Source organism: Trichosurus vulpecula, chromosome 4 (genome assembly GCF_011100635.1).
Source record: "Trichosurus vulpecula isolate mTriVul1 chromosome 4, mTriVul1.pri, whole genome shotgun sequence".
Lineage (NCBI taxonomy): Eukaryota > Metazoa > Chordata > Mammalia > Diprotodontia > Phalangeridae > Trichosurus > Trichosurus vulpecula.
This window is the reverse complement of record NC_050576.1, coordinates 203,126,020-203,150,307: the sequence shown is the minus strand read 5'-3', so window position 1 is coordinate 203,150,307 and position 24,288 is coordinate 203,126,020. Positions and strand designations below refer to the sequence as shown.

General features: G+C 42.7%; 1 protein-coding gene across 2 annotated transcripts in view; it reads right to left on the bottom strand.

The window, feature by feature from the left end:
- Positions 1–7,097: 7,097 nt before the first annotated feature.
- The window catches only part of SLC39A11 (solute carrier family 39 member 11), a 499,961-nt gene continuing 482,770 nt past the window's right edge, over positions 7,098–24,288 (bottom strand). Inside the window, exons 8-10 of one of the 2 annotated variants that reach the window (XM_036755296.1) lie at positions 20,329–20,427; positions 9,728–9,886; positions 7,098–9,165 (exon numbers count right to left, since the gene is read on the bottom strand). In XM_036755296.1, coding sequence (XP_036611191.1) covers positions 9,087–9,165; positions 9,728–9,886; positions 20,329–20,427 — 337 coding nt within the window. In that variant the 3' untranslated portion in view covers positions 7,098–9,086. The remainder of the gene's footprint in view (positions 9,166–9,727; positions 9,887–20,328; positions 20,428–24,288) is intronic. The other variant, XM_036755297.1, reaches the window with a different exon arrangement.

The following is a 24,288-nucleotide window of genomic DNA, read 5'->3' as shown; positions in this document are numbered from 1 at the left end:
TTATAATCAGAGGACCTTGGTTGGAGACTTGGATGCCAATTTCTACATAGAGGGATAGATAAAGCATTTACTTAGTACTCTATGCCAGGTGTGCTAAGTGCTGGTCATACAAACAAGCCAACGACTCTCATCCATGAGATGACCAACCATGATTCCAGAGGAGCCATGATGAAGACAGCTACCACCTACCTCCTGATGGAGATGGGTGGGATTCAGGATGTTGAATTAGACCCATTTGGGGACTTGGCCAGTGTAGGAATTTATTGTTAAAGGGTTTTGTTTTCCTTTTTCAAGACTAGGGAAGAGGTGGTTGGGGAAAAAGGTAAATGTGCTTGTTCATTAAAAAAAATTATTTTAAAAAAAGGCAGACATGAAAGACTCATTGCCTCAAGAATCTTAGGATCTTACATTCTAATGGGAGAAGACAGCATACAAAGGGAAGCTGGAAGAGGGGGCGGGGTATCTATGGTGGTGAAGAGATGGCACCTATCAGAAGGGCTCTAGGCCCTACATGCACAGATGATAATTTATTTACTAAAAATGTAGTGGATGTGGTCACATACTGGAAGACCTGGGTTCAAACCCTGCCTCAGACACTAGTGGTTGAGTCACTTAACTCCTCTGTGCCTCAGTTTCCACATCTGTAAAATAAGTATTAGAATGGATGGCCTCTAATTACCAGCTCTAACTGTATTGTCCAGTGAACTATGGTCCAGCTTATGATCCTGTCATGAAAGGTCCATCTATCTCCAAGGGAGCTTTCGATACTTTATAGATTATTTTAAAAGCCATTCATTGTGTATTCACATAGCACTGTGAGACTGGAAAGGGCAGTGAATCCCGACTTCTGAAGTAGATGAAAGTATGACTGAGGAGGTTAGTTAAGCCATGGTTCAAAGACACAGTTTTTCGTAGCAGGAGCTAGAACCTGAATTCATCTCCACTGCTACCTCCGGCAGACCACATTATTTCTGTATGATCCATCATCCCAGTTCTGCCACTTGCTAGTTGTGTGACCTTGGGCAAGGTTCTGGGCCTCTGTTTCCTAATCTCTGAAGTGGGTTGGAGAAGATCTCTAAAGGTGCCTTCCAACTCTAAATCTCAGGGGTTCTTAACTTTTTTTGGACTCCTTTAACAGCCTGGTGAAGCCTATAGACCCCTGTCAGAATGGTTTCAGATGAATGATTTTAAAAATAAAATACATAGGATTACAAAGGAAAGCAAAGTTTAGTGAAATTAAAGTGGCGGTGTTTTTGGTTTTTTCCATATCCAAATTCCTGGAATCTATTCATGGACCTCAGGTTAAGAATCTCTGATCTAATGAGATATGTTCTTTGCTGCTTAGATGAAAATTAGGATAGGGATAAGGAATGGATTTATGACAAGTGCTTGGCTTGGCTTGAACCATTCATTTCACACCCATCAATCCTGCCAGGATTTCACTCATCTCCTGACCCAAGACACCTTCCTCCTGTTTTATCCTATAATGACAGACGGAACTACTTTCCTTGCCACCTGCCTCCCTCTGCCCCCTAAATAAACAGGCAGTTCTGTGTCTTCCCCACCCCCATCCATGGGACATGTTTAGATTGCAGTCATTTTAAGACTATGACTCTTAATTGGCAGCCATTGATTTCCCAAGTAACTATTAGCTTGGCTCTTTGCCAGTGCTTTCAATGGTAGAAGCGGGGTAGGATACTGTTGGAAATTAGGAAGGTTGGGGTGAGGAAAGTTAATGCCTGCTAGCTACAAAATGAAAAGCTTTATCAGTTATTTTCAGATACTCTCCCCTTTCTCCTGGACATTATTTAAGGCAAAAAAAACAGGCACATAAATAGATGTGTTGAAACACACATCACACATTAAGTACCATGAGTCTTTGTTTCTCTCTCTCTCTCTCTCTCTCTCACACACACACCCCCACACACACACCCCTCTCTTGGTAGAATGGATACAGTGTTAGACTTGAGAATTAGGAATACCTAGGGGGAAATTCTGATGCCATACTTACTAGCTGTGTGATTGGGGACAAGTGTTAATCTCTCTGATCCTCAGTTTCCTCATCCATAAAATGGAGAAGAAATAGCTATATGATTGACGTCACAGAGCTGTTGTGAGGGTAAAATAGGATAATGTGTATAGAGAATGTCACAAACTTTAAAGTGTTACATAGATGTCATTTATATGCCTATATCATTCTTCATAACGTATGTATATGTGCGTACATATAAATAGATATTTTTGGAGGGGAGGCAAAGACGTTTATTCCAGCAATACTCTTGTACCACACCATAAAACAGACCCATATGGGAGGAGGTCAAACCCAAGGGGATTAAAAAAACTAATACGTGTCACCTGGAGGGCCCTGGCTTAGGGTACAGGATGCCCCTTTAGCCCAGAGCTCCTGCCGTGTGTGGGGGTGGGGGTGGGGGGGTGGGGGTGTGGGTGGGGAAGATGTGGAGAAACAGAGACACAGAGAGAGGGACTCAGTAGATACAGCACTGGAGCACTGGGCCAGGAGTCAAGAAGACCTGAGTTCAAATGCAGCCGTAGACAATGACTAGCTGTATGAACCTGGGCAAGTCACTTAACTTCTGTTTGCTTCAGTTTCCTCTGTTGTATAATGAGCCAGAGAAGGAAATGGCAAACTACTCCAGTATTTTTGCCAAGAAAACCCCATGGACACTATGGTCTATAGACTCATGAAGAGATGGACATGACTGAGCTACGTATGCATGTATGCATATGTGTGTGCATGTATGTATGCACATGTATGCATGTAACAGTATGTGTGTATTTATACATGTATGTATGTTTCTATAGCTCAGGGCTCAGATAAGAAGGTTTTGGGGTAGAGTTGATTGTTGAATTTGAAGGGCCTGGGTTCAAATCCCAGCTCTGCCACTAATTCTCTGTGTGAACTTGGCAAGTTACTTTCCCCTCTAACTCTCAGCTTTCTTTTCTATAAAATGGGCAGGGGGGAGGGTTGACTAGAAACCATGGATGGGGAACCTGTGGCCTTGGGGCCTCCTAGGTCCTCAGGTGGCTGAGTCCAAGTTTTACAGAACAAATCCTTTTATTAACAGGAATTGTTGTTTGGATTCAGTCAAAGAGCTGCAGGTGAGGGCCTAGAGTCACATGTGGCCTTGAGGCCACAGGTTCCCCATCTCGCTGGTCTAAGGTTCTTTCCATCTCTAAATCTGTTTTCTCTATGATTTGAGTATATTTCCATGCTTACCCTAATTTAAAGAGTATGTATTATTAAATTAGATTAAAAAACAAAACTTGGCAAAACATTTTGGCTGGCCAGTGCATTCATCTGTGTTCTTCACTCCTAGAAAAATATATGAAATATTATCTCTTATATACATGAAATGTGTGCACATACACATATATGTGTGTACATATTCATACATACATATACACACATACATATAAACACACACACATACATAGCAGAGTTCAGGAGAGGCTGTACTTCCTCCTGCCTAGGCCTCCATTATGTAAACATGTGACCTGAAGTTACCTTTAGATAATCAATTCTCTGGATCACTTTTTCAAATACAGGAATTTAGATGAACAGAGTAGCCTTCTAGAAAACTTGGGGCAAATCCTGTGGACTAGAGACTTAGGAGTCTTAGCCAAAGTGCCACTAAACTGTTGAGGCAAAGCCAAAAGTCTCATTCTCATATTCCGAGGTTCTTTAAACCACTTATTAAATAGCTATGGAGTGCAAGGTACCAGCTAGGTGCAAAGAAGGTCCAGGAAGATAGAGGAAAAAAAATCTACTAGATGAGTTAAAACACTGAAAGAAATGACTACCATGCCAGGCAATTATGTAACATGCCATATCAGAGGTACAGGAAAATCAGGGCTCTAAGTTCAGAGTATGGAATTACTTCTGGGTGGGATGCATTGAGACTGTCTCTGAACAACAGGTCAGGTTTGTAGGCAGAAAATCTGGGTAAGGGGATTCTGGGTGAAGGGAACCACATGCATAGGCAAAGGAACGGCAGCAGTCAAATGACAGGGGATGTTCAAAAGTTGGCATGCAGATCAGTTTACCTAAAGTACAGGACTTGGGTGGGTGCAGAGAGAAGTGAAGGTGGGAAGGTAGGTAGAAGCCAAAGGTGACCTCAAATGCCAGGCTAAGCTTGTTTGGACTTTATCTTGTAGGCAGTGGGGAGCCACGGAATGTTTTGGATCAGTGATATGATGATGGTTTTTTTCTCTAGGATTGATCTGCCAGTGGTGTGCCAAATGGATTAGGGCAGTGAGGAGAAGAGGGAAGGAGGAGAACACTAGAGAGAGGAACATCCTTCAGAAGTTGTGGAAACAGAAATGATGCTTCCTCTCTCTGAGATGGGAGAGAAGAGAACAAAGGTGAAGAGACAGAATGCATTGTAGAGGCAAAGGAAGATTAAAGAGTCCCGCCTGCTGACCTCGATTTTCCCAGTCAAGTAGGGGGTGAGGTCACAATTGTCGGCAGAGTATTCATTCACTGTCTCCGTCTGTTAGGACAAGGCATCACAGTAATGAGACAAGGGTTGTTGAGTTCAGTCCAGTCGGTAATGGCTCACCTCCTGGGTGAGCTTAGGATGAAAAACCACAACAAAAACTCAAAACAAAACTCTGGGTCCCTCTCAGCTTTGCTGGCTATTTTGTCAAGATTATCCACTGATTGGGGCTGCTAGGTGGTGCAGTGGGTGGAGCACCGGCCCTGGAGTCCTGAGTTCAAATCCAGCCTCAGACACTGGACACACTTACTAGCTGTGTGACCATGGGCAAGTCACTTAACCCCAATTGCCTTGAATTCTCCCCTCAAAAAAAAAAAAAAGATCATATCCACTGATCCTAAGAATTTGTTTTCCAAGAAGGGAAATTTGTGGTTCAGAGAAATCAAGCTGCTTGTTTGATTTCATAGCATAGCAGCAACTTGAACCCGGACTCAGGCCTTTCTTGTTCTAACTAGCCATCTCTGCAATCCGGAGTTCCTTATGTTTTCCTGAAAGAAATTTAAAGCCCCTCCCCCTCCCCCATGAGGCAGCTAGGTGTCCCAGTGGATAGAACGCTGGGCCTGTAGTGAGAAAGACCTGAGTTCAAATCCAGCCAGAGCCACTTATTAGCTGTGTGACTTAACTTCTGCTTCCTCGGTTTCTTCAGCTGTAAAATGGGGATAATAGCAACATCTACCCTCAAGGGGTTGTTGTGAAGATTGAATGAGTGATATTTATAAAGCGCTTAGTACAGTGCCTGGCACATAGTAGGACCTTAATTCAAGCTTATTCTCTTCCTATTACCTGAAAACGACTCAAAGCAGCTGCCTGACTGGCGTTTTAAAGTAAATCCAACAAATGTCTTGCATGACTGCACAAGGATCATCTATGTCAAACTACTTGCCTTTCTCAAGGAGCAGGGAGGAGAGGGGAGGGAAGAGGGAAAGAATTTGAGGCTCAAAATTTAAAAAAAATGAATGTTAAAAAAATTTTGTTGATATATAATTGAGAAAAAAACCTAAAAATTTAAACTGTTTTGCTCTGTGGAATCAAAAGCTTTTAAAAATAGTCAATAAACAGTAATCACAGCAAAAAAAAAAATTAAATGCAACAAACGTTCGTGAACCACCATATGGAGAATGCTCTAATGATCAGCCAAGGTCATTTGGTGCATCGGCGTCTGCTTCTCTGCCCCTCCCATGCCCTGGGTTCATAGATTTTACGTTTAGAGAGGTCATCTGGTCCAACTTCTTAATTTTACATATGAGGAGTCAGACTCAGGGAGGTTCAGTAATTTGCCCCCAGGTTAGAAGCAGCAGAATGGGGATTCACTTCATGTCCTTTGATAGGAATATTCTTTCTACCATACCATTCTGTTCTGTTGGGTTATAGCCAGACTTTAGGTTTGGCTTTGTACCCAGGAGTCTCCTGCGGCTCAGTGGCAGAACAGGGCCATCCGTCACCCTCACTCACAATCTCTACTCCCTCAGGATGAAGGGGTGCAGGGAGAGGCACAGAGATAAGAAACTTGGCTTCTATGACTGTTGTAGAGGGGCTGGTTTTTCAGCTGAGCCACCAGACCTCGGATGGGTTGGTTGGAAAGCTGTCTCAGTCCTTGAGGGCGGAAGCGCTAACTAAGGAGGGTGGGTCAGATATGAAGAGGACCATGTTTAGTTCTTTTTCCTGAGTTTGTATAGTACAGGAGGATACTGGGACTGTTCAGAGAAGAAGAAGCCGATCGACTGTGTGTGTGACCTGGAAGTGGCTATTGGGGGAGGGATGGAAAAATGAACTGGTCCTAGGATTTTGTGAGCAGGGTTCTTGGTGTCGTTACCCACCACCAATAATAATTTTCTATGGTGCCTACTAGACACAGTGTTTTGTCCAGCAAGTATGATTCTTACCCTCTGGGAGCTTACTCTTTTCTTAAAAAATTTTATTTATCTTTAGTTTACAATATTCAGTTCCACAAGCTTTCGAGTTTTTCTGGGAGCTTACTCTTGAAGACATCAGGGATCGAGACCTTACAATGTCCTTCACCTCATCCTTTTTTGCCCACCTATGCTTCCTGTGTCTTGTAGAATTTTAAAGTTGGGAGGGCCTTCCTTGGCCATTAGATTCAACACCTATCTGAAAGGAAACAACAAGTAGTCATCCTTTTTTGCCTGAAGCCCTGCAAATAAGGGTCTCTTCCAGGACCTGGCTTGATGTTTACTTCTTGGAGTTTTCCCTGATGGACTTCACCCAATTCTGAGTGCTCTGCCTGTATCCCTTACGTGCTTAATTGGTCCATATATGGCTTTATAACTTTTGTCCTTATATTTTACTGCTGGAAGGCACCTTAGAGGTCATTTGGTTCATTTTACAGATGGGGAGACTGAGGCCCAGGAAAGAGAAACGGCTTGTCCAAGGCCAGAGAGATCATAACTGGCAGAACCTTATCAAAATGTTGTTTTGTACTATATGTATGTTCTCATATTTCATTTATGTGCATCTTCTATCTTCCCAAGTAGACCCGAGCTCCTTCTAACTCACTTGTCCCATATTCTCTGAGTTAATTAAAAGACAAAAGAAAAGTCAAAGAAGGAAGGACTGCGTATGTGGCAGAGATCATCTATTCCAACTCTTAATACCCCCTTTATTGAAATTAATCACAGTTACAAGGTCATGTCCATTGGAAACAGCATTTTGTAGAACTATACACAAAGTAAAAAACAAAACAAAAACAAAACACCATCCACCAAACAAATTAATCTTGACCCAACACCCCCTTCCCTTCTCCAACAGGCCTTCAGTTTGGGAACACAGAAATGGGCCCAGGTTGAGGGCCAGCCTCGAAGTCTTGCATTTTTACAAAGCAGGGCAGTCTCTTGGGCTTGGGGGTTAGGGAGCGTGGTGTGAGGTTGGCAGGTGGTGGGGGTGTGGAAAGAACATTCAGAAACTGTCAACATTACACATGTAAACTTACAAAGTCGGAGCTGCCAATATGATGCCCAGGCACCCAACTGATGATCTGATTCTCAGCTGAGCCAAAGTCATCTATGGAACCCATCCCTTTGGCTGAAGACAACCACTACTCCTGCAGAGAGTAGTCTGGGTCAGTTCTCAAACCTTCTTCCCTTTACCACCCTCTGGCTGTGGGTGAATCAGACAAGCCCCTTCACTCTTCATCTGAAAACCTTTACCTGTGAGGGACGAAACTGGTTTCTGACCTGTTATAACAAGTCAATCTGCAGGCTGGAGATATTTCAAGAACACAGTCTGTCTATATGTTTTTGGAAACTTGAAAACAAAACAAAAAACCCCCAGATTCTTCCTTCTGCAACAACCCTCATCAAAGCTGGCTTATTCAGTGTAGTGGCTTTGGGGTCAGGTTACAAAATTACCTCCTGGGGCTGATCTAATATGTGTGCATGGCAGGAATTGGGGAAGGAGTACAGAATGAAATTCCAAAAGATTGGCCAAGGTTGGCCATAGCTGGCTCCAGTGGCCCCCTTACATTGGTCAAATAAGGTCAAAATAGGTCTCCAGTGTCTCCTTGGCTTCATCATGGAAATGGTCTATGTAAGCTTCAAAAATTGGGGGTTAGGTGGAGGTGGATCATGGAATTGGCAAACAGCACGGGTGAATAAGCTATTGAGACCACGACTCTCTTTGACTGAATAACAGGTACTGCAGAAGTTGAAAACCAGGCAACCTACTGCCCCTTCCACTGCAGACCCCAAATGATCACAGTTTAGTTTGTTTTCTTTAACTTCAATAGCTCTTCTTACTTTTTTAAAACACGGAATACCCAGCCTCTTTTCCCTTGGCTTTATCCCTTTCGCTAATCCCAACTCCCTTAGAAAAGGTGGGGGAGGGTATGTACCAAGGTAGAAAACTTCTTGTTTTGGCCCTAGGAAGTAGGCCAAGTTGTCTAAGTGATATTCCAGTTCTGCTTCTGGTTGAATTCGGCATTGGAGGGTGGCATAAAAGGTCTTCAAGGCCCAGGGATCACAGACGGTGAAGATGTAGAGGGAAGAGATGAAAGGCAACCTAGCCTCCCTCTTTTGAGTCCTTAGTTGCAGGGGAGGGGAGGGAGTGCCCAGGAGCTCACCTCTTGGTTTACAGGGATCCCATTTCTGAGGGTTACCTTTGGGAGTCTCATCCGTGCTAGAGGTACAAGTCCAAGGGGATGGGGATGAGATCATGTCCAACAAATGTGAGCAGAACCTTAGGCAAAGAGAAATCCTACGCAAGAGCAGTAGCCTTTCTGATGTGTCACTCACTGCCAACCCCACTGAGGGAAGCGTCTGCTTAGCAGCTGAACAAAAATCCAGAATTCCAAGCTGCCTTACGATTCCGACATCAACATTCCCCTCAAATAAAAATAACGAGAATCGTGTTTTAATTAAGAGGCAATCAGATTAATGACTGGCTATATGGGATGCTAAGATTATCAGAGAAGGGAAGGAGAACAAGATTTAAAACCCAAATTAAAAAAGTAAAAATAAAAATCCACTTGTGGAGAATTATGTTCCTGGTTCCACTGAAGTCAACTGCCACCTCTTTCCTTGTTCTGTCATGGTTAAGGCCGAACGGTCCTTGGCATTAGCCCAAGCCAACATCCAGTGACATCATCACCACAAATCCCAGGATGGACGTCCAGGAAGCTAGTTTCCCATTACCACTGGGAAGGGAAAGGATCAATTTTGAGAAAGTTGTGAATTTGAGAAGCAATCTTTCCTTTCCCCCATCTCCCACCATTCCCACAGAGCGATTCCTTCCCAAAGGCATGAGGTAGTTTGGACTTGTGTGCTCTTTTGGTGGTCATCCTCTTTCCCCCAAATCCCTCAAACTAGCACTGGCCTTTTTCTCGTTTCTAAATGCCCTTCTTCAAGCTAATTTCACTCTGTTTTCTGCTCTGACTTCTCTTACTGTGTTTCCATGCCCAGTTCCTCCATGACTTTCCAACAGAAAGCAACTAAGTAGAAGAGAAAGTATATTCCATTTCTTTTCGTCCCATTCTCTGCCTCTCATTAGGTTCACAGCCTGATTCTTCCTAAGCCCTAGGCCTGTGCTTATTTGTATGGCCTTTGGCCTTTTCTTCTTTCTTTTACATGTCAAGTGGCCCCAAGAACACACATAAGTGAAGCTGGTATGGGAGTGTGACAGGGCAGAGAAGATAGAGAAGAGGAACAGAAGTAGGAAGATCCAGAAGAAATGGATGGAGGACAAGGTAGTTTCCAAACCTGGTCTGGGCTTCAGGAATGATGTCATCAATGACTACATAGACCATGGCGCCAGCTGCAAAGGCCAGAGCATAAGGAAGAATGGGTTCAGCCAGGACCACAGAGAAAGCCCCAAAGATCCCAGCCACTGGCTCTACCATGCCGCTCAACTGGCCGAACCTGTGTGGAGAGAGAGACAAGATCTAGGCTACTCAGGATAGACTGTAGACATCTGGCCCTTCCCTATGCCACAGAGCCCCACTTGTGTCAAGACTTTTGTATTGCCAATGTCCTGTTGTTCGTCTCCTTGGGCCACTGGCCAGCAAAGAAGGGCTGCATGGGATCAGTGCATCAAGAAAGGTACCTAAGAGTGGCTTCAGTTAAGAGGGACACACTGAATGGACCAAGTCAAGGATCTGGACTCTGACGGAAAGAGGAAAAAATCCTCTACAAAGACAGTTTTATTTTACATCTTACCCTAAGAAACTCAAAAATACTTCATTATGATAGACTCCTTCATTCCCCATGGCTGCTTTGTTATAAAAAAAACAAAATTTCAAAATGCTTGGGGTTAAATCATTACTTCTTTGACAAATACAAAGACTATAAAGAAATAGGGCCTTTCAAAGTCAACAGAATCAGAAAGCTATCTACAACTGTGTAAATATGACAGCAGCAAAATCCATAAAAAGCCATAGGCAGAGGTGATGGGGTAAATGGGACATTTTGGTAAGTACCTTATCAAAAATATTAACTTTGTACAATCTTTTCTCTAAAAAGTGTAAATAATGGTGAACAAAACCAGAACATTGTACATAGTAACAGCAACTGACTTTATTAGGCTTAGCTCTTCTCAGCAATGCAATGATCTAAGACAATTTCAAAAGACTCAGGGTGGAAAACGTTATCCACATCCTGAGAAAGAATTACGGAGTTTGAATGCAGATCGAAGCAGATTATTTTTTTTCTTTCTCATAGTTTTCCCCCTTTGTTGTGATTCTTTCACAACATGACTAATGTGGAAATATCTTTAATATGATTGTACACGTATAGCTTGTATCATATTGCATGCCATCTTGGAGAGGGAGGAGGAGAGAAGGGGAAAATGTAGAACTCAAAATCTTATAAAAGTGAATGTTGAAAACCAAAAATAAATAAATAATTTTTAAAAGTGTGAAGCATACGGGTTCAGGTACGGTTGTTTACAATGTAATCTAAGCTCCTTCAGGAACAAGACACTTTTGATTTTTTACCTGGATCCTCATGGTGGAGCAAAGGGCCTTGAATATGCTTAATAAATGTTTGAATTTATTTTAAAAATTCTTGACATATTTTAATATTTGCACGTGTTGATGGTTGCTAACAAAAAAAAAAGTTCCTTTTTTTAAAAAAAAAATCTAAAAGATACGTTTCAATCTTAGCTTCTCAGAAAGCCAGTCTGTTAAGTACTTTTTCCATTTCAACCCAAGATAGTTCCTTCCCTCTCTCATAAGGGGAGCATCCAGTTTATAGGGGCATAGATTTGGAGTTGGAAGGGGATTTCAGAGGTCTAACCCCCTCATTTTACAGATAAGGAAAGGGAAACCCAGAGAGGTTAGGTGAGTTTTCCGAGGTCACACAGATTAGAAAATTCTCATTTTTGCCTTCTGATTACTGTCCCTGCCCTGCTCTTCCTTCATCCTACAGTCTCGCTTTGATTATAGGCTTTTCCTCTTTGTTTCCTCATGGGTGCCTTTTGGTTCTTGTTGGTACAGAGCTGTGATTTCGTTAGTGTGAGAGAACTGGAAATTTCTTCCAAAGAAGAAGAAAGCTGAATGAGAGAATTGCCTGGGATGCTGGAAAGCTAAGTGACTTCCCACGTTCACACAGCCAGTATATGTGGACTTGCATGGACGTCTTCCTGGCCTCCAGCCAGCCTTCCATCTGCTACCCAAGACCGCCTCTCTCAAGGGTGGTGAGGGGTGCCGTAGTGCACAGAGTCCTGGACCTGGAGTCAGGAAGATCCGAGTTCAAATGTGGCCTTAGACACTAACTATGTGACGTTGGGCAAGTCCCTTTCTGTCTGCCTCTACTTCCTAGAGTTGTTGTGAAGCTAAAACACGATCATACTTGCAAAATGCTTTGCAACCTTAAAGCACCATATAAACACCAGCTGGCATTACTGTTGTTTTTCTTCCTGGCAAAAGAATTCATCGGCTGGTGGTCACCTTAAAAGTGGTGAGCTTCTCTGCCCTCAGTGAGCTGGTCTTTGGACAGCAGATAAAGTTTTAATCCTTTCCAATTTGTTAGAACCTACAAGGACCTGTACTTTGCTGACATAGCCTTTGAGAACTCTTCAATGCCACAAAGTAGATAGCATCTGAGTGCGTGCCCAAATTCCCCTAATCATGAATTCCCTTTTTATGTAACTATCTCAAGGGACAATGACTATTCCAAGTTGAGCAGAGGTTCCTGGGAATCCCCCAATGGTGTCACCACATGTCCTCTGCCTTATGCTATAGAGGACACATCTAGGTGGGTGTTACTGGCAGGGCATCCATAACGTATGCCACAGGCTGGGCCTCAGAGATAAAGTGTCGCCGCTTGCAGACAGAATGCCAGGAGAGGAGTCAGGAGACCTAGTTTTGTTGCTTCCTGGCTGTGTGCAGGCTCTGGCAAGTCATAGCACCTCTCTAGACCTCAGTCACCCCATCTGTAAAATGGGAGGGAGTTGCTTTGACCCTGGGTCTAGTTCTCAAGCTATTTATTATGAGGGTAAAGGAGGTAGTAGGTTGAGGCTGTATACAATCTTTTCCTTTCTACCCATCTGGGGTGGAATTTGGTTACCTGGCTACATGAGGCTGTAAGTGCTGAGACAGTGCTTATTTTTACTACAGGGAACACTCCCAGGAAGACTGTTCTCCCTGCCCTGGCTTTGACCTCTAATTTCTCCTCTGTACCCTTGAAACACAGACCAGCAACCCTGCTGTCCCGTGGTTTAAGAGAGTTCATACCCTTGGCTTTTACACTTCAGGAAAAAGTAGGTTTGACTTTGAGCCCAGAATAGAGGGAGGGAAAAATATTGGAGTTCAAGGTCTGAAAGCTGACCACAATCCTCAGCTTCCTTCCTTCTTCATGTGGCTTTGCTATTCAGGGATGACTTCCAGTGCTCCCAATTCAACTCAGTTCAACAAGTTAAGTGCCTACTATGTGTCAGGAACTGTGCTAGGTAGGAGGAATTCAAAAACAGAAATGAAAAAGCTCTGCCCTTGTGGAGGTTATATTGGGAGAAAACAATATGTATGCATCTTGTTTTTTTCCCTAAAATCACTATCCCCTAAAGCCCAGGAGGGCAGGAATAGGGAATGGGCAGCCTCGAGGCCACATGTGTCCTTTTATTAAGAGGATTTGTTCTGTGAAGTTTGGAGTCAGTCCAAGGGCTGCACTTGAGGCCCTGGAGGGCCACATTCGGCCTTGAGGCTGCAGGTTCCCCACCCCTGCGAATGCCCCAAGAGTGCCCCGAAAGGTCAAGATATCCTCAAAAGGGGAAAGAACTAAGACAAATGTAGTCTCAAAAAATAAAGGCCTTAGCTGGAAGGTCATGAGACCTGGGCTCTAGTCAAGTCAATAAGTATTTATTAAGCACTTACAAGTCAGTTAGGTACTATGCTAAGTAAGTCCTGGAGAGACACAGAAAGGCAAAACCCCCATTCCTGACCAGTAGGAGCTCACATTCTAATGAGCCCAGGGGGAGGGAAGCACGTGCAAATTACTACATACACACAAAACAAATACAGGAATGGAAGGTAATCTCAGAGGGAAGGGACCTGGGGTGGGAGTTGGGGGGCCTGGAGCAAAGACTGGGGAGGGCCTCCTACCCTTAGTCAATAAGCCTTTATTAGGGGAAGATCGCCTAGAGTAAGTCAGAAAAATTTCGGCTTTCCAAATTTCCTCCACAGAAAGAGATCGAACACTGCCTCAGAGGGAAAGTAGAACAGCAGAATTAAAAGTCAGGAGGAAGCAGTTGTTCTCCTAAGACAACCCAAGGAGGCCCCAGGAAAGACCTGACCTTCAGGGGTGAAGGTCTGGCTACGTGGAAGTGCAAACACCTCCAGGACTACTCTGTGGAATCAACAAACAACAAGCCCTAGGGGGAGTTGAGATTGGGAGGACAGCCTCAGCCTTAGAAACTTTCACCTCATGGGCAGAGACTGAGAGAGATAGATAGACAGACAGAGAGAGAGAGAGAGAGAGAGAGAGAGAGAGAGAGAGAGAGAGAGAGAGAGAGAGAGTGAGTGTGTGTGTGTGTGTGGCGGGGGTGGGGTCTGATGGCTAAGGAGAAGATCTTCCACCAGTGGAAGGACACCAAGCACAGCTGTGGTGACCAGATGCATCCTGGGCTGGGCTGCCGCTGCGAGGGAGAAGAGGAGCTAGCACACACCTGGTGAGTACAGTAGCAGAGGGGCAGGGACCCTCCTGGCTGTGGGCACTTGCAAGAGAGGAGAGTCCCTGGTTTCAGTTCCAGGACAGAGAGGACAGCTATAGTTTACAGCCACTGGAGGGACCACAGGGAGTATGACCATTTGCAGGACAGTATGACTGAGCGCTGTAGCCTTGGCTTAGGAATAGAGAGGAGAGTCCAAGGTTGAGCCCCAGGACAGACCTCAGAAGGTCTGAGGCTAGGGGCACCATTCATTCATTCCCCTCACCTCACGACAACAACTTGATCACGCTATTAGCTGCTAAAAACAAGATAAAAAAAATTAAAAATGAGCAAGCAAAGGAGAAAGTACCCAAATATAGATGGCTACTATGGGGACAGAAGAGATCTGGGTTCTTATTCAGAAACTACTCCTTTTTCAATGAGTTCCAAGCATAAAAAGATGTTTTAGAAGAACTTAAAAAGGACTTTGAAAATCAAATAAAAGAGATAGAGGAAAAATTAGGAAAAAAAGAGCAATCCAAGAAAATCAAGAAAATTATGAAAAGAAAGTTAACTACTTGAAATAGAGAACCAAAAACTTAAAGAAGAAAATAATTCCTTGAAAACCAGAACTGGGCAAAAGGAAGCTAATGATGTTCTAAGACAAAAGAAATAATAAAACAAAATCAAAAGAATGAAAAAAATAGAAGAGAACATGAAACATATCAGAAAAAACAACTGATCTGTAGAACAGATCAAGGAGAAATAATATAAGAATGGTTGGTCTGCCTAAAAATTATGATAAAAAAAAGAATCTTGATATAACATTACAAGAAATTATCAAGGAAAACTGCCCTAAAGTTTTAGAATAAGAAGGCAAGGCAGAAATAGAAAAAAAAAAATCCACTGATCATCATCTGAAAGAGATCCCAGGAGGAAAACTTACAGGAATATCATAGCCAAGTTTCAAAGCTCCCAGTTTAAGGAGAAAACATTAGAAACAAGAAAAAAAATTTAAATATCATGGAACTACAATAAGGATTACATGAGACATAGCAGTTACTACCTTGAAGAACCAGAGGTCTTGGAATACTATAATTTGTAGAGTAAAATAGCTGGGATGACAAGTAAGGGTAACTTATCCAGCAAAGTTAAGTATAATCCTGAATGAAAAACATGAATATTTAATAAACTGAAAGACTTTCAGGTATTTGTGATAAAAACAGCAGAACTCAAGGGAAAATTAGACATAGAACATCCGGGAGAAATATAAAGTACGTATTAGGACCAATTACAAGGGACTCAAGAAGGTTAAATTGTTTACTTCTCATATATGAAAATGTTATCAGTTTTTTATGATTGTCATTTATATTTGGGTAGTTTGAAAGAAAAGGCCTGGGCTGAGCTGAGTATGATGGGGCAATTCTAAAAACAACTGTGTAGAGAGAGATAAAAAGGAGTAATTATCTCACACAAATGAGGCAAAAAAGGAACCACTGATACAGAAGAAACCAGTAGGGGGGAGGGAGGGTAGTACTCAAACCTTACTCTCATTGGGAATGGGTTAAAGAGGGAACAACATATATGTGTGTTTATATATATGTGTGTGTGTGTGTGTATATATATTATATATTATATATATATGCATATATATATAATATATATGTGTGCATGTATATGTGTGTGTACACATATAAATATATATATATAAAATATGGGCATAAAAGTCTTCTAAGTTCAGAAAGAAATAAGAGGGCAAAGGGATAGGGTATGGGAGGGATGGGGAGGTTAAGGAATAGGAGGGCAAGGTAGCAGGTAGAAGTGAAGCAGAGGAGTGAGGAGGGATAGGAATAAGGTAGGAAGGATAGTAAGGAAAAACAGGAAGGAGGAAAATATATAAGTAGTTATAGCTTAGAATGTGAATGGGATGAATTTACCCATAAAATGGAAACAGCAGATTAAAAAATTGAATTCAATAATATGTTGCTATCAAGAAGTGCTATAAAAATAAGAAATACACACAAACATAAAACAAAGATCAGGAGTAGAAGTTATATGAAAAAAGCAGTGATTGGGGCAGCTAGGTGGCACAGCGAGTAGAGAAATGGCCCTGGAGTCAGGAGGACCTGAGTTCAAATCCAGCCTCAGACACTTGACACACTAGCTGTGTAACCTTGGGCAAGTCACTTAATCCCAATTGCCCTGCCTTCCCCTACTCCAAAAAAAAGAAAAAAAAACAGGGAAAGGAAAAAAGCAGGGATAGTCATCATAATTTCAAAGTGAAAGCTAAAATAGATTTAATCAAAAGAGAAGAATAGAGAAGCAACACTAGGTGTCAGAAATATTACTAAATGTTGTTTTAGACTATTTAAAATAACCAGACAGTATAAAATACCTGAGACTATACCTGCCAAAACAGATACAGGATCTATATGAATGTAAACATAAAACACTTTTTATACAAGTAAAGTTAGATCTAAATAACTGAAGTAATATTTATTGTTCACGGGAAGGTAAATCCAATATAATTTTTAAAATGACAATTTTACATAATCTATTTAAGTAATGCCATTCCAAACTACTAAAAAAAAATCTTTCTAAGTTAGAATAATAACAAAGTTCATTTAGAAGAACAAAAAGTCAGGAACTTCAAAGAAACCAGGGGGGAAAAAGATGTGAAGGAAGCAGGTTCAGTAGTATTAGACCTTAAAACACAGTATAAGGTGAGAGATTGTTGGAGGGCAAAATGGATAATTTTGATTACTTTAAATTAAAATTTTCTTGTATAAATAGAACCCCTGTAGCTAGGAACAGAAGGAATGCAGAAAATTGGGGGAAAAACTTTCACAGACAATCTCTCAGCTAGAACAAGACTGGGTTGGAATATTGCTGTGGTGTACGAAATGATGAGCTGGTTGACTTAGAAAAGAAAGACTTGGACTTACGAGAGAACATGCTCCACCTTTAGAGAAACAGATGACAAGTAGAAATAAGCATAGCACAGTTTTACATATCTATATGTGTATGTTTACAGAGTTCTATGTATATGCATATGTATGTATGTGCATGTATATCTATATTTATACATCTATGTCTATATCTGTGCTTAATTGTAGCCTTCTTTAGGGAAAAATAAAATAAAGAGTGCACAGCCGAGAACAAAAGAAAACCTACAAGGAAGGAAAGAAAAGCTGGACAGCTTTGAAAACAATGTGTAGTATTTATTTATATAGGTTTTCTTGAATTGGAAATTTATTGCTCTGCATTGAATCCTCTCTTATGTTCTGCAGTGTACATGGAAATGTTTTTTTTTTCTTTTCTTATTTTGTGCTTAAGTTTAAAATAAATTTTTAAAAAATTCTACAAAAAAAAAAGCATTTATTAAATACCTACCATGTTCTAGGCCCTGGGTTAAGTGTGGCAGAAGGTGAGATCTGAGCTGAGTTTTGAAGGAATCCAGGAGTTGGAGGTGAAGAAAGAAAGTGTTCTGGGTATTAGAATGCCAGTTCAGTCAGTGAAAAAGTATAAAGTCGAGAGATGAATGTTTAGCACAGTGCCTAATACATAGTAGGTGCTTAATAAAAGCTTGTTGACTGTCATATTCAAATCACAGCAAATTTCAGTGTAGCTGGCTTGTGGGATGTGTAGAGGGGGAGGCACGTGTGAGAAGACTGGAAAGACAAGAAATGGCCAAGTGAGAAAGGCTTTAGATGCCCATCAGAGGATTTTCTATTTGATCCTAGAAATGTAGTGCAGTTTACTGAAGAGAGGGGTGTGTGTGTGTGTGTGTGTGTGTGTGTATGTATGTGAGAGAGAGAGAGAGAGAGAGAGAGAGACAGAGAGGGAGAGAGACAGAGAGAGAGAGACAGAGAGAGAGAGAGTCAGAGATAGAGCTCGACTTCAGGAAAATTCATTTTTGGCACAAATCACTTTATTTTTCTAGGATTCATCTCACTTTTACAGATTATTCCCATCTGTAAAACAGGAACAATCCCCCACCCCAAGCAGTGAGGTTGTGAGCAGGCAATGAGCAATAGATTATAAAGCTCAGCAAGAAAAATGTGAAAGCTTTTGCAAGTTTTAGGTATGAGACCATTGATTATTGGGATGATTAAGAACCTGACTCACTTTGGGAAGACAAGAATGTCTTTGATTTTGTGACTTCATCAGCACTGGAAGCTCCCATGGAGGGAAGTGCTTTCACCAGGCTGTGAAGCAACAGATAAGGCCTTGGGCACTGCCTGAAGCTCGTAGAAGTTCAGTGACTTGTCCAGGATCACAAAGTTGGTAAGTGTCTGAGACAGAATTTGCATCCATTTAGTGTTCCTGACTTTGAAGCCTAGAGCACTTTCATGACTTTGCAGTGGTCTTCAAATCAAAACGTGCTTCTAATTTAGAAGGTGAGAGATTAACTGTTTTCTGTTTCCCTAGAGTATAGGCCTTGGAAATGTTGCTTGCTACCTGTGTGACCTTGGACAAATAACTACCCATCTTTGGTCCTCAGTTTCCTTATCTGTAAAATGGAGTTGTTGGACTAGATGGTCTCTAAGGACCCTTTCAACCTAAATCTTATAATGTAGGCCTAAGTTATTGTAGATTTAGACATAAGAAAGAGATTCCTGATAGGAAGGTTACCAGAATGGTACAATTTTTTCCTCTTTCTAGTAGACTCCATATGTAGGATATAGATCCATTTGGGTGCAGGTGGGAAGCAAGGAGGTAAGCCGCGTGATTTCTCAATAGTCCATCTAGTCCTTAGAATATGGCATTGACTCCCATCATCCATGTGTAGCCCTACTTTTGTGGGTTCCCCACCTGGATGCTGTTGCTATGGAGATTAAAGACTCAAGCAGATGTTATTCCAGAATCTACCAGTTGGTGATGGGCTTTGAATGTAGCATTCTGGGACTGTTTTTAGAGGCTTTGGGGAAAGAGAAGCAGGAAGATGGAAAAAGTAGCCTTCCTGGTAATCTGACCGAGAGGGAAAAAGTGAAGGCAGAAGGAAGTGGACATAACAGCCTCTGCTGGCTTGCTCCCTGGCCCTTTCTCTGTGACCTGGTGAGCTCTAGGTACACACAGTGGACCTGACCAGGAGCTGAGAACGAATCTTCCTACTCACCCCCAGGAGTGTGCATGATCAGACTGTAGGGCAGTCAGTGGGAACTTTGAGTTCCCCTTCACTTGTCTATCAAAGACAGGTTATCTCAGAGCTTGTCTCTCTACTAAGCTGGTGGAAAATTTCTTCTCCCTTTGGGAGACAGATGAACAGGAGGACAACTGAGTTCCACGTCACCATCCGGTAGCATGAGCTTTCTTCTTCTTCCTATTCAAATAAATCATTCCCCCCATTGTTCACTGCCATTTCATGCTATCCTCACTCCCCAACACATGCCATTTAGCTAAAAAAAATTTAGTAGCTGCTACATCTTTGTCTGGTCACTGATGCTGGCACAGGTAGAGATTAGGGGAGAGGTTCTGATCTCTGGAAGAGAAGAGGAGATACTTTCCAGCTCTGGCAAGCTAAGGGAGGAGGGGAGGAGGAGCAGGGGGTAGGGAAGGATTAGAGATGGAGTTGACTCCATTTGAAAGTAACAAATGCATTTAGGGTTGGGGGAACATTGAGCTCACACCCCTGGGTAAGCGCAAGTTTCTATAATCAGGGGAGTCTATGAACAGAATGAATAATAACACACATACACACACATCCCTAGACCCTTTAACATATAAGCTCTGGAAGCAAAAGGGAACCAATAGGGAAAGGGTACCTGTGCTGCCCATGGGGCACCTACCTACTAAATATCCAGCTGTAGGGGAAACATTCCTTACATGCCTTACATGCCTTGTAGGCAAGGGAGACCTAGACTTCCAGTTGGGGCTCCAGCATTTAACCCTACTCCAGTCTGCCGCTTCATCCAGTTTACTGGGGGGTGGGGGATCACATTTTTAAGGGAAATACACATCCCTTTGAAACCCTACGGGGGGGAACCTTCCCTATTCAAAGTGATAAACATATTGTTTCCCAGTCTCAAGCAGCAGGAGGTGCAGAACATGGGGGTGCATTGGAGGGGTACAGAACAGAAGAGAGGAAGAAGCTTCATGCTTCCACATAAGGATTGCTCTTAAGTTATTCACACCCTGAATACTGATCCAAATCAGTGGTTGCTGATTTGATCCATTTCCACGGCAGATATAGTCCCAGTCCTTTGGGAGTGGACATTACCAGAAGGCTCTCCAGGTTGAGAATCCAGCACCACGAAGTGGGAGGCTGACAGCCAGGCCCTCAGGGAAATTCTGGATCCCAATCCCAACAGCCAGATTCCTAAAAGACCAAGAAAACATATAATGCTTGTGGTTAGGGACCATGATCCTCAGGAAGAACCACCTCGAATGGATTATGAAGACAAACACTGCTGGCAAAAATACATATGGGGTCTCTCAGGTGTCACTTACCTAGTTAGAGATGAGGCTGTACACTGTCTATGTTGGTGACAGTGACAAAGGTGGGGAAGGGTTGGCACTGTTTTCTCCTATACAAAATACTTAACTATAGCTACTTTAAGAAAAGCACAGTGTCCAGAATGAGAAAAGTGATCATTCTGTTATAATATGCCCTGGTTAGACCAACCAATCAACCAATAAACATTTATTAGGTGCCTGCTGTATGCCAGGCACTGTGCTAAGAATATTATGTTTCATTCTGAGTGTCATATTTTAGAAAGGCTACGAATAAACTGGAGTACCTTCAGGGAACAAAAAGGAACCAAAATCATGTTGTTCTAGGACCACTTGAAGGAACTAGGGCAGCCTCAGAGATGATCTCATCCAAACCCTTCATGCTCAAGGCCATAATTGGCAGAACCAGGCCTCAAACTTGTGTCTTCTCCAAATCATGTGATCTTTTCTCTACGTGTGTTTCCTTCTTACTGCACCAGCCCAAAGAACACTTTGAGAGGACATGACAGCCATCTTCAAGCATTTAACATTTTTATCATGTAAAAGAAAGATCAGACCTCCTTTACTTGGCACCTGAGGACAGTCCCTAGCACCAACGGACCACATTACAGGGAGAAGAATTAATTTTGACTGTTAGAAAAAAATGCTGCTTAAATATGGAAAGGAGTGCTTCTCCTCTCCCCTTTTTCCATGGTTTGAGGCTTTTAATTAGAGAATGAGTGACTGCCAGACATGTGGTAGAAGGGACTCCTACTCAGATGTGGATTGGATTAGATGTTTTTTTAGGTCATGCTCAACTCTCAAAGGATGTGCCATGGCTCATGAGTGTGCTATAGGTTTTGATAGGCGTGCCATAAAAATTTGGATGTTATGTTCTTTCAGATAAAAGAAAATTTATTGATAATTTTGTTTAAAATAAATTTTACTTGGCCTGTGTGACAAATATGGTAACCGATCAATCAACAAGCATTTATTAATTTACTATGTGTCAAACACCATGTTAAGCGCTGGAAGTAAGAAGCAAAACCAGTCTCTGCCTTCAAGGAATTTATATTCAAATGGAGGAGACAAGACTATAAATAACTGTGGTTGGGGGTGGGGGTGGGGGTGGGGGTTGTTCAGCACCCTTGGATGGGTAGAGTAATAAGGAGCTGGAATCATGGGGAATGAGTCCATTGTCAGTGGATGGGGAGAGGATGGATGAGGAAAGCCGGTGACTGGCGAGAATGGGAAGGATTCAAGAGGTAAAACTGTGGAGGCAGAATGGACTGGATGTGGGAGTGGGCTGAGCCAGAAAGGACACGGAGGAACCTCGGTGACTTAGGAGGACGATGGTATCAGTAATAAAAAGAAGTTGAGATGGCGGGGAGGAGCAGGTTTTAGGAGGAAAAGGCTAGTGAGTTCAGTTTGGGACCTGGTTAATTTGGAGTCCCAAAGGGAAATCTAGGTGAAGATGTCCCATAGACCTGGGGAGAATATGGAGTTGCATATAGAGATTTGAGAATCAGCTACATAGATATGAAAAGGGATAAGACAGCCAAGGGAGAGAGGATGTAGAAAGAAAAGAGTTAAGGAGATATCCTAGGGGACACCCACACCTAGCATGCAGGAGGGGGAGATGGGAAAGGAATGATCAGATATGTGGGAGGAGAACCAAGAGAAGTGAGATTATCACCATGGAGGGTGTAGTCAAACAGTATCAGAGAAACACCCAGCAGGGTAAGAACTGAGAAATAAAAAAATTAAAGCCACTGGATTTGGCAATTTAGGGGTAACTGGAGATATTTTGGAGAGAGAAGTTTTAGTAAATGGTGAGGAGGGCAGTCAGATTTTGTGGGATTGTGGATGGAGTTCAGGAATTAAAAGCAGTGGGGAAAAAAGATATGTAATTTAAAGAAGGTCACGGAACCTTCTTTCCTTCTTCCCTCCCTCTCTCCTTCCTTCTTCCCTCTTTACTTCCATCCTTCTTCCCTCCCTCTCTCCTTCCTTCTTCCCTCTTTACTTCCATGCTTCCTTCTTCCCTCCCTCCTTCCTTCTTCTCTTTCTTTTTCTTTCATAAGTGGAAGGAGTGAAGAGAAAGGTAGGGATGAAAGATATGAGGCTGAAGATGAAAGAGAAGGAATAAATATCTAAAACCTTATAGTTAGGGAGAACCGCTTGGCTAGGACTTCTACACATTCTCCCTCCACTATGCAATGGGAAAATGGTAATATTCTTTACAGACAGGGACTGTGCTCAGAGATGTTGCCCCAGGTCACACGGCCTATCAGAGGTGGAACCTCTTATTTTAAGAATCTATCTCCAAGGCTATTAAACTGACTACAAGCATCTACAAGGCAGGCTCTATGAGCGTCTTTTCCACAGCCTGCCCAGGACTCACCAGGCCAACTAGCAGCATAGAAACCTCATTCTTCCATCCCAGCCTTGTTATCTCTGGCAAAACTCTATACATAACTAACTCTGCCCTGCCCTGAGCTAGGCCAGTGTGTTTTCAGGCCTAACTAGGTGGCACTCCCTTTGAGCACTGCTGCACCGGGTGAGGTCTCTTTCCACAGGGCCCTACCTTCCTGTGTTGGGACTAGGCTGAAGCTGTACCCCTTCTGCCCTTGTTCATCTGCTGCTATGGATAATGCTCTTGAGCTTTCTACCTGTGGGGCTGTCCTATCTCCCCAAGGAGAACCTAAGTTTCCCAAGGGCTGAAGTCACACGTTTCTCCTAGTCTTTCCTCTGCCTTTTTTTTTTCTTTTTTACCACCACCTCCCTCTTCCATCTCACCTTTACTCCCAAGGCCTCATGTAAGGTCCTAGCACCTAGCTATGCCCAATGACTGTTTCACTGTCCTGCTAAATATGGATCTGTTGTATATTAACTAGAGGGTAACTGGATGGCAGAGACATGTCACTTCCATGTCCTGAAGTCCTGTCCATTTCATCAGATTTATTTGGGGCCATGATTCAGAGTCATTGATGAGAGTACTGAGAGTTACCCAATGATCTTATCCCCTCTGCTGCTCCTTCTCCTCCTATTCACTATGTACTTCAGAAGAGAGAAGGAAAACATACCCATGTGGTATTAGGGCAGCTAGGCGGTGCAGTGCATAGAGTATCAGGCCTGGAGTCGGGAAGATCTGAGTTCACTTACTAGCTGTATGACCCTGGGCATCATTTACCTGCCTGCCTTAGTCGCCCTGTCTATAAAATGGGACAGTAACAATACTACGTATTTCTCAGAATTGTTATGAGGATCAAATGTGAAAAGAGCTTTATAAACCTTGTAGTGTTATATAAATATATATATTTATATAGATACGATATATAAATAAATATAAATAAATGCCATCATTACAATTATAGATACAGGAAAAAAAAAAACTTGAGTGTTGTTACAGGGGATGCAGGATCTGGGAGTGGTCAGACTTGGGCCAGGGTAACAAGCCTTGAGCAGGGTCTTGAAAAGGCTGGTGGCTGGAGAATGCCAAATGAAGGGATAAACAGGTGGTACCGGGGCTGGATCAGAATAAGAGCACAACCAGAGCCTCAGCTTGCCTGTACACAGCCTGCCCTAGGCTCCCAAGCGCCACCCCCCACCCCCCCATCCATTCCAGCTGCTTCCCTTTGCTGGCAGCTCTTAACTCAGCGGTGCGGACTACCTGCCAGGATCCTAGAGCAAGCCGGGCCAGGGAGCTATCTTCTCCTCAGTTATTTCACCAAGGGAGGCAGTGGGAGGG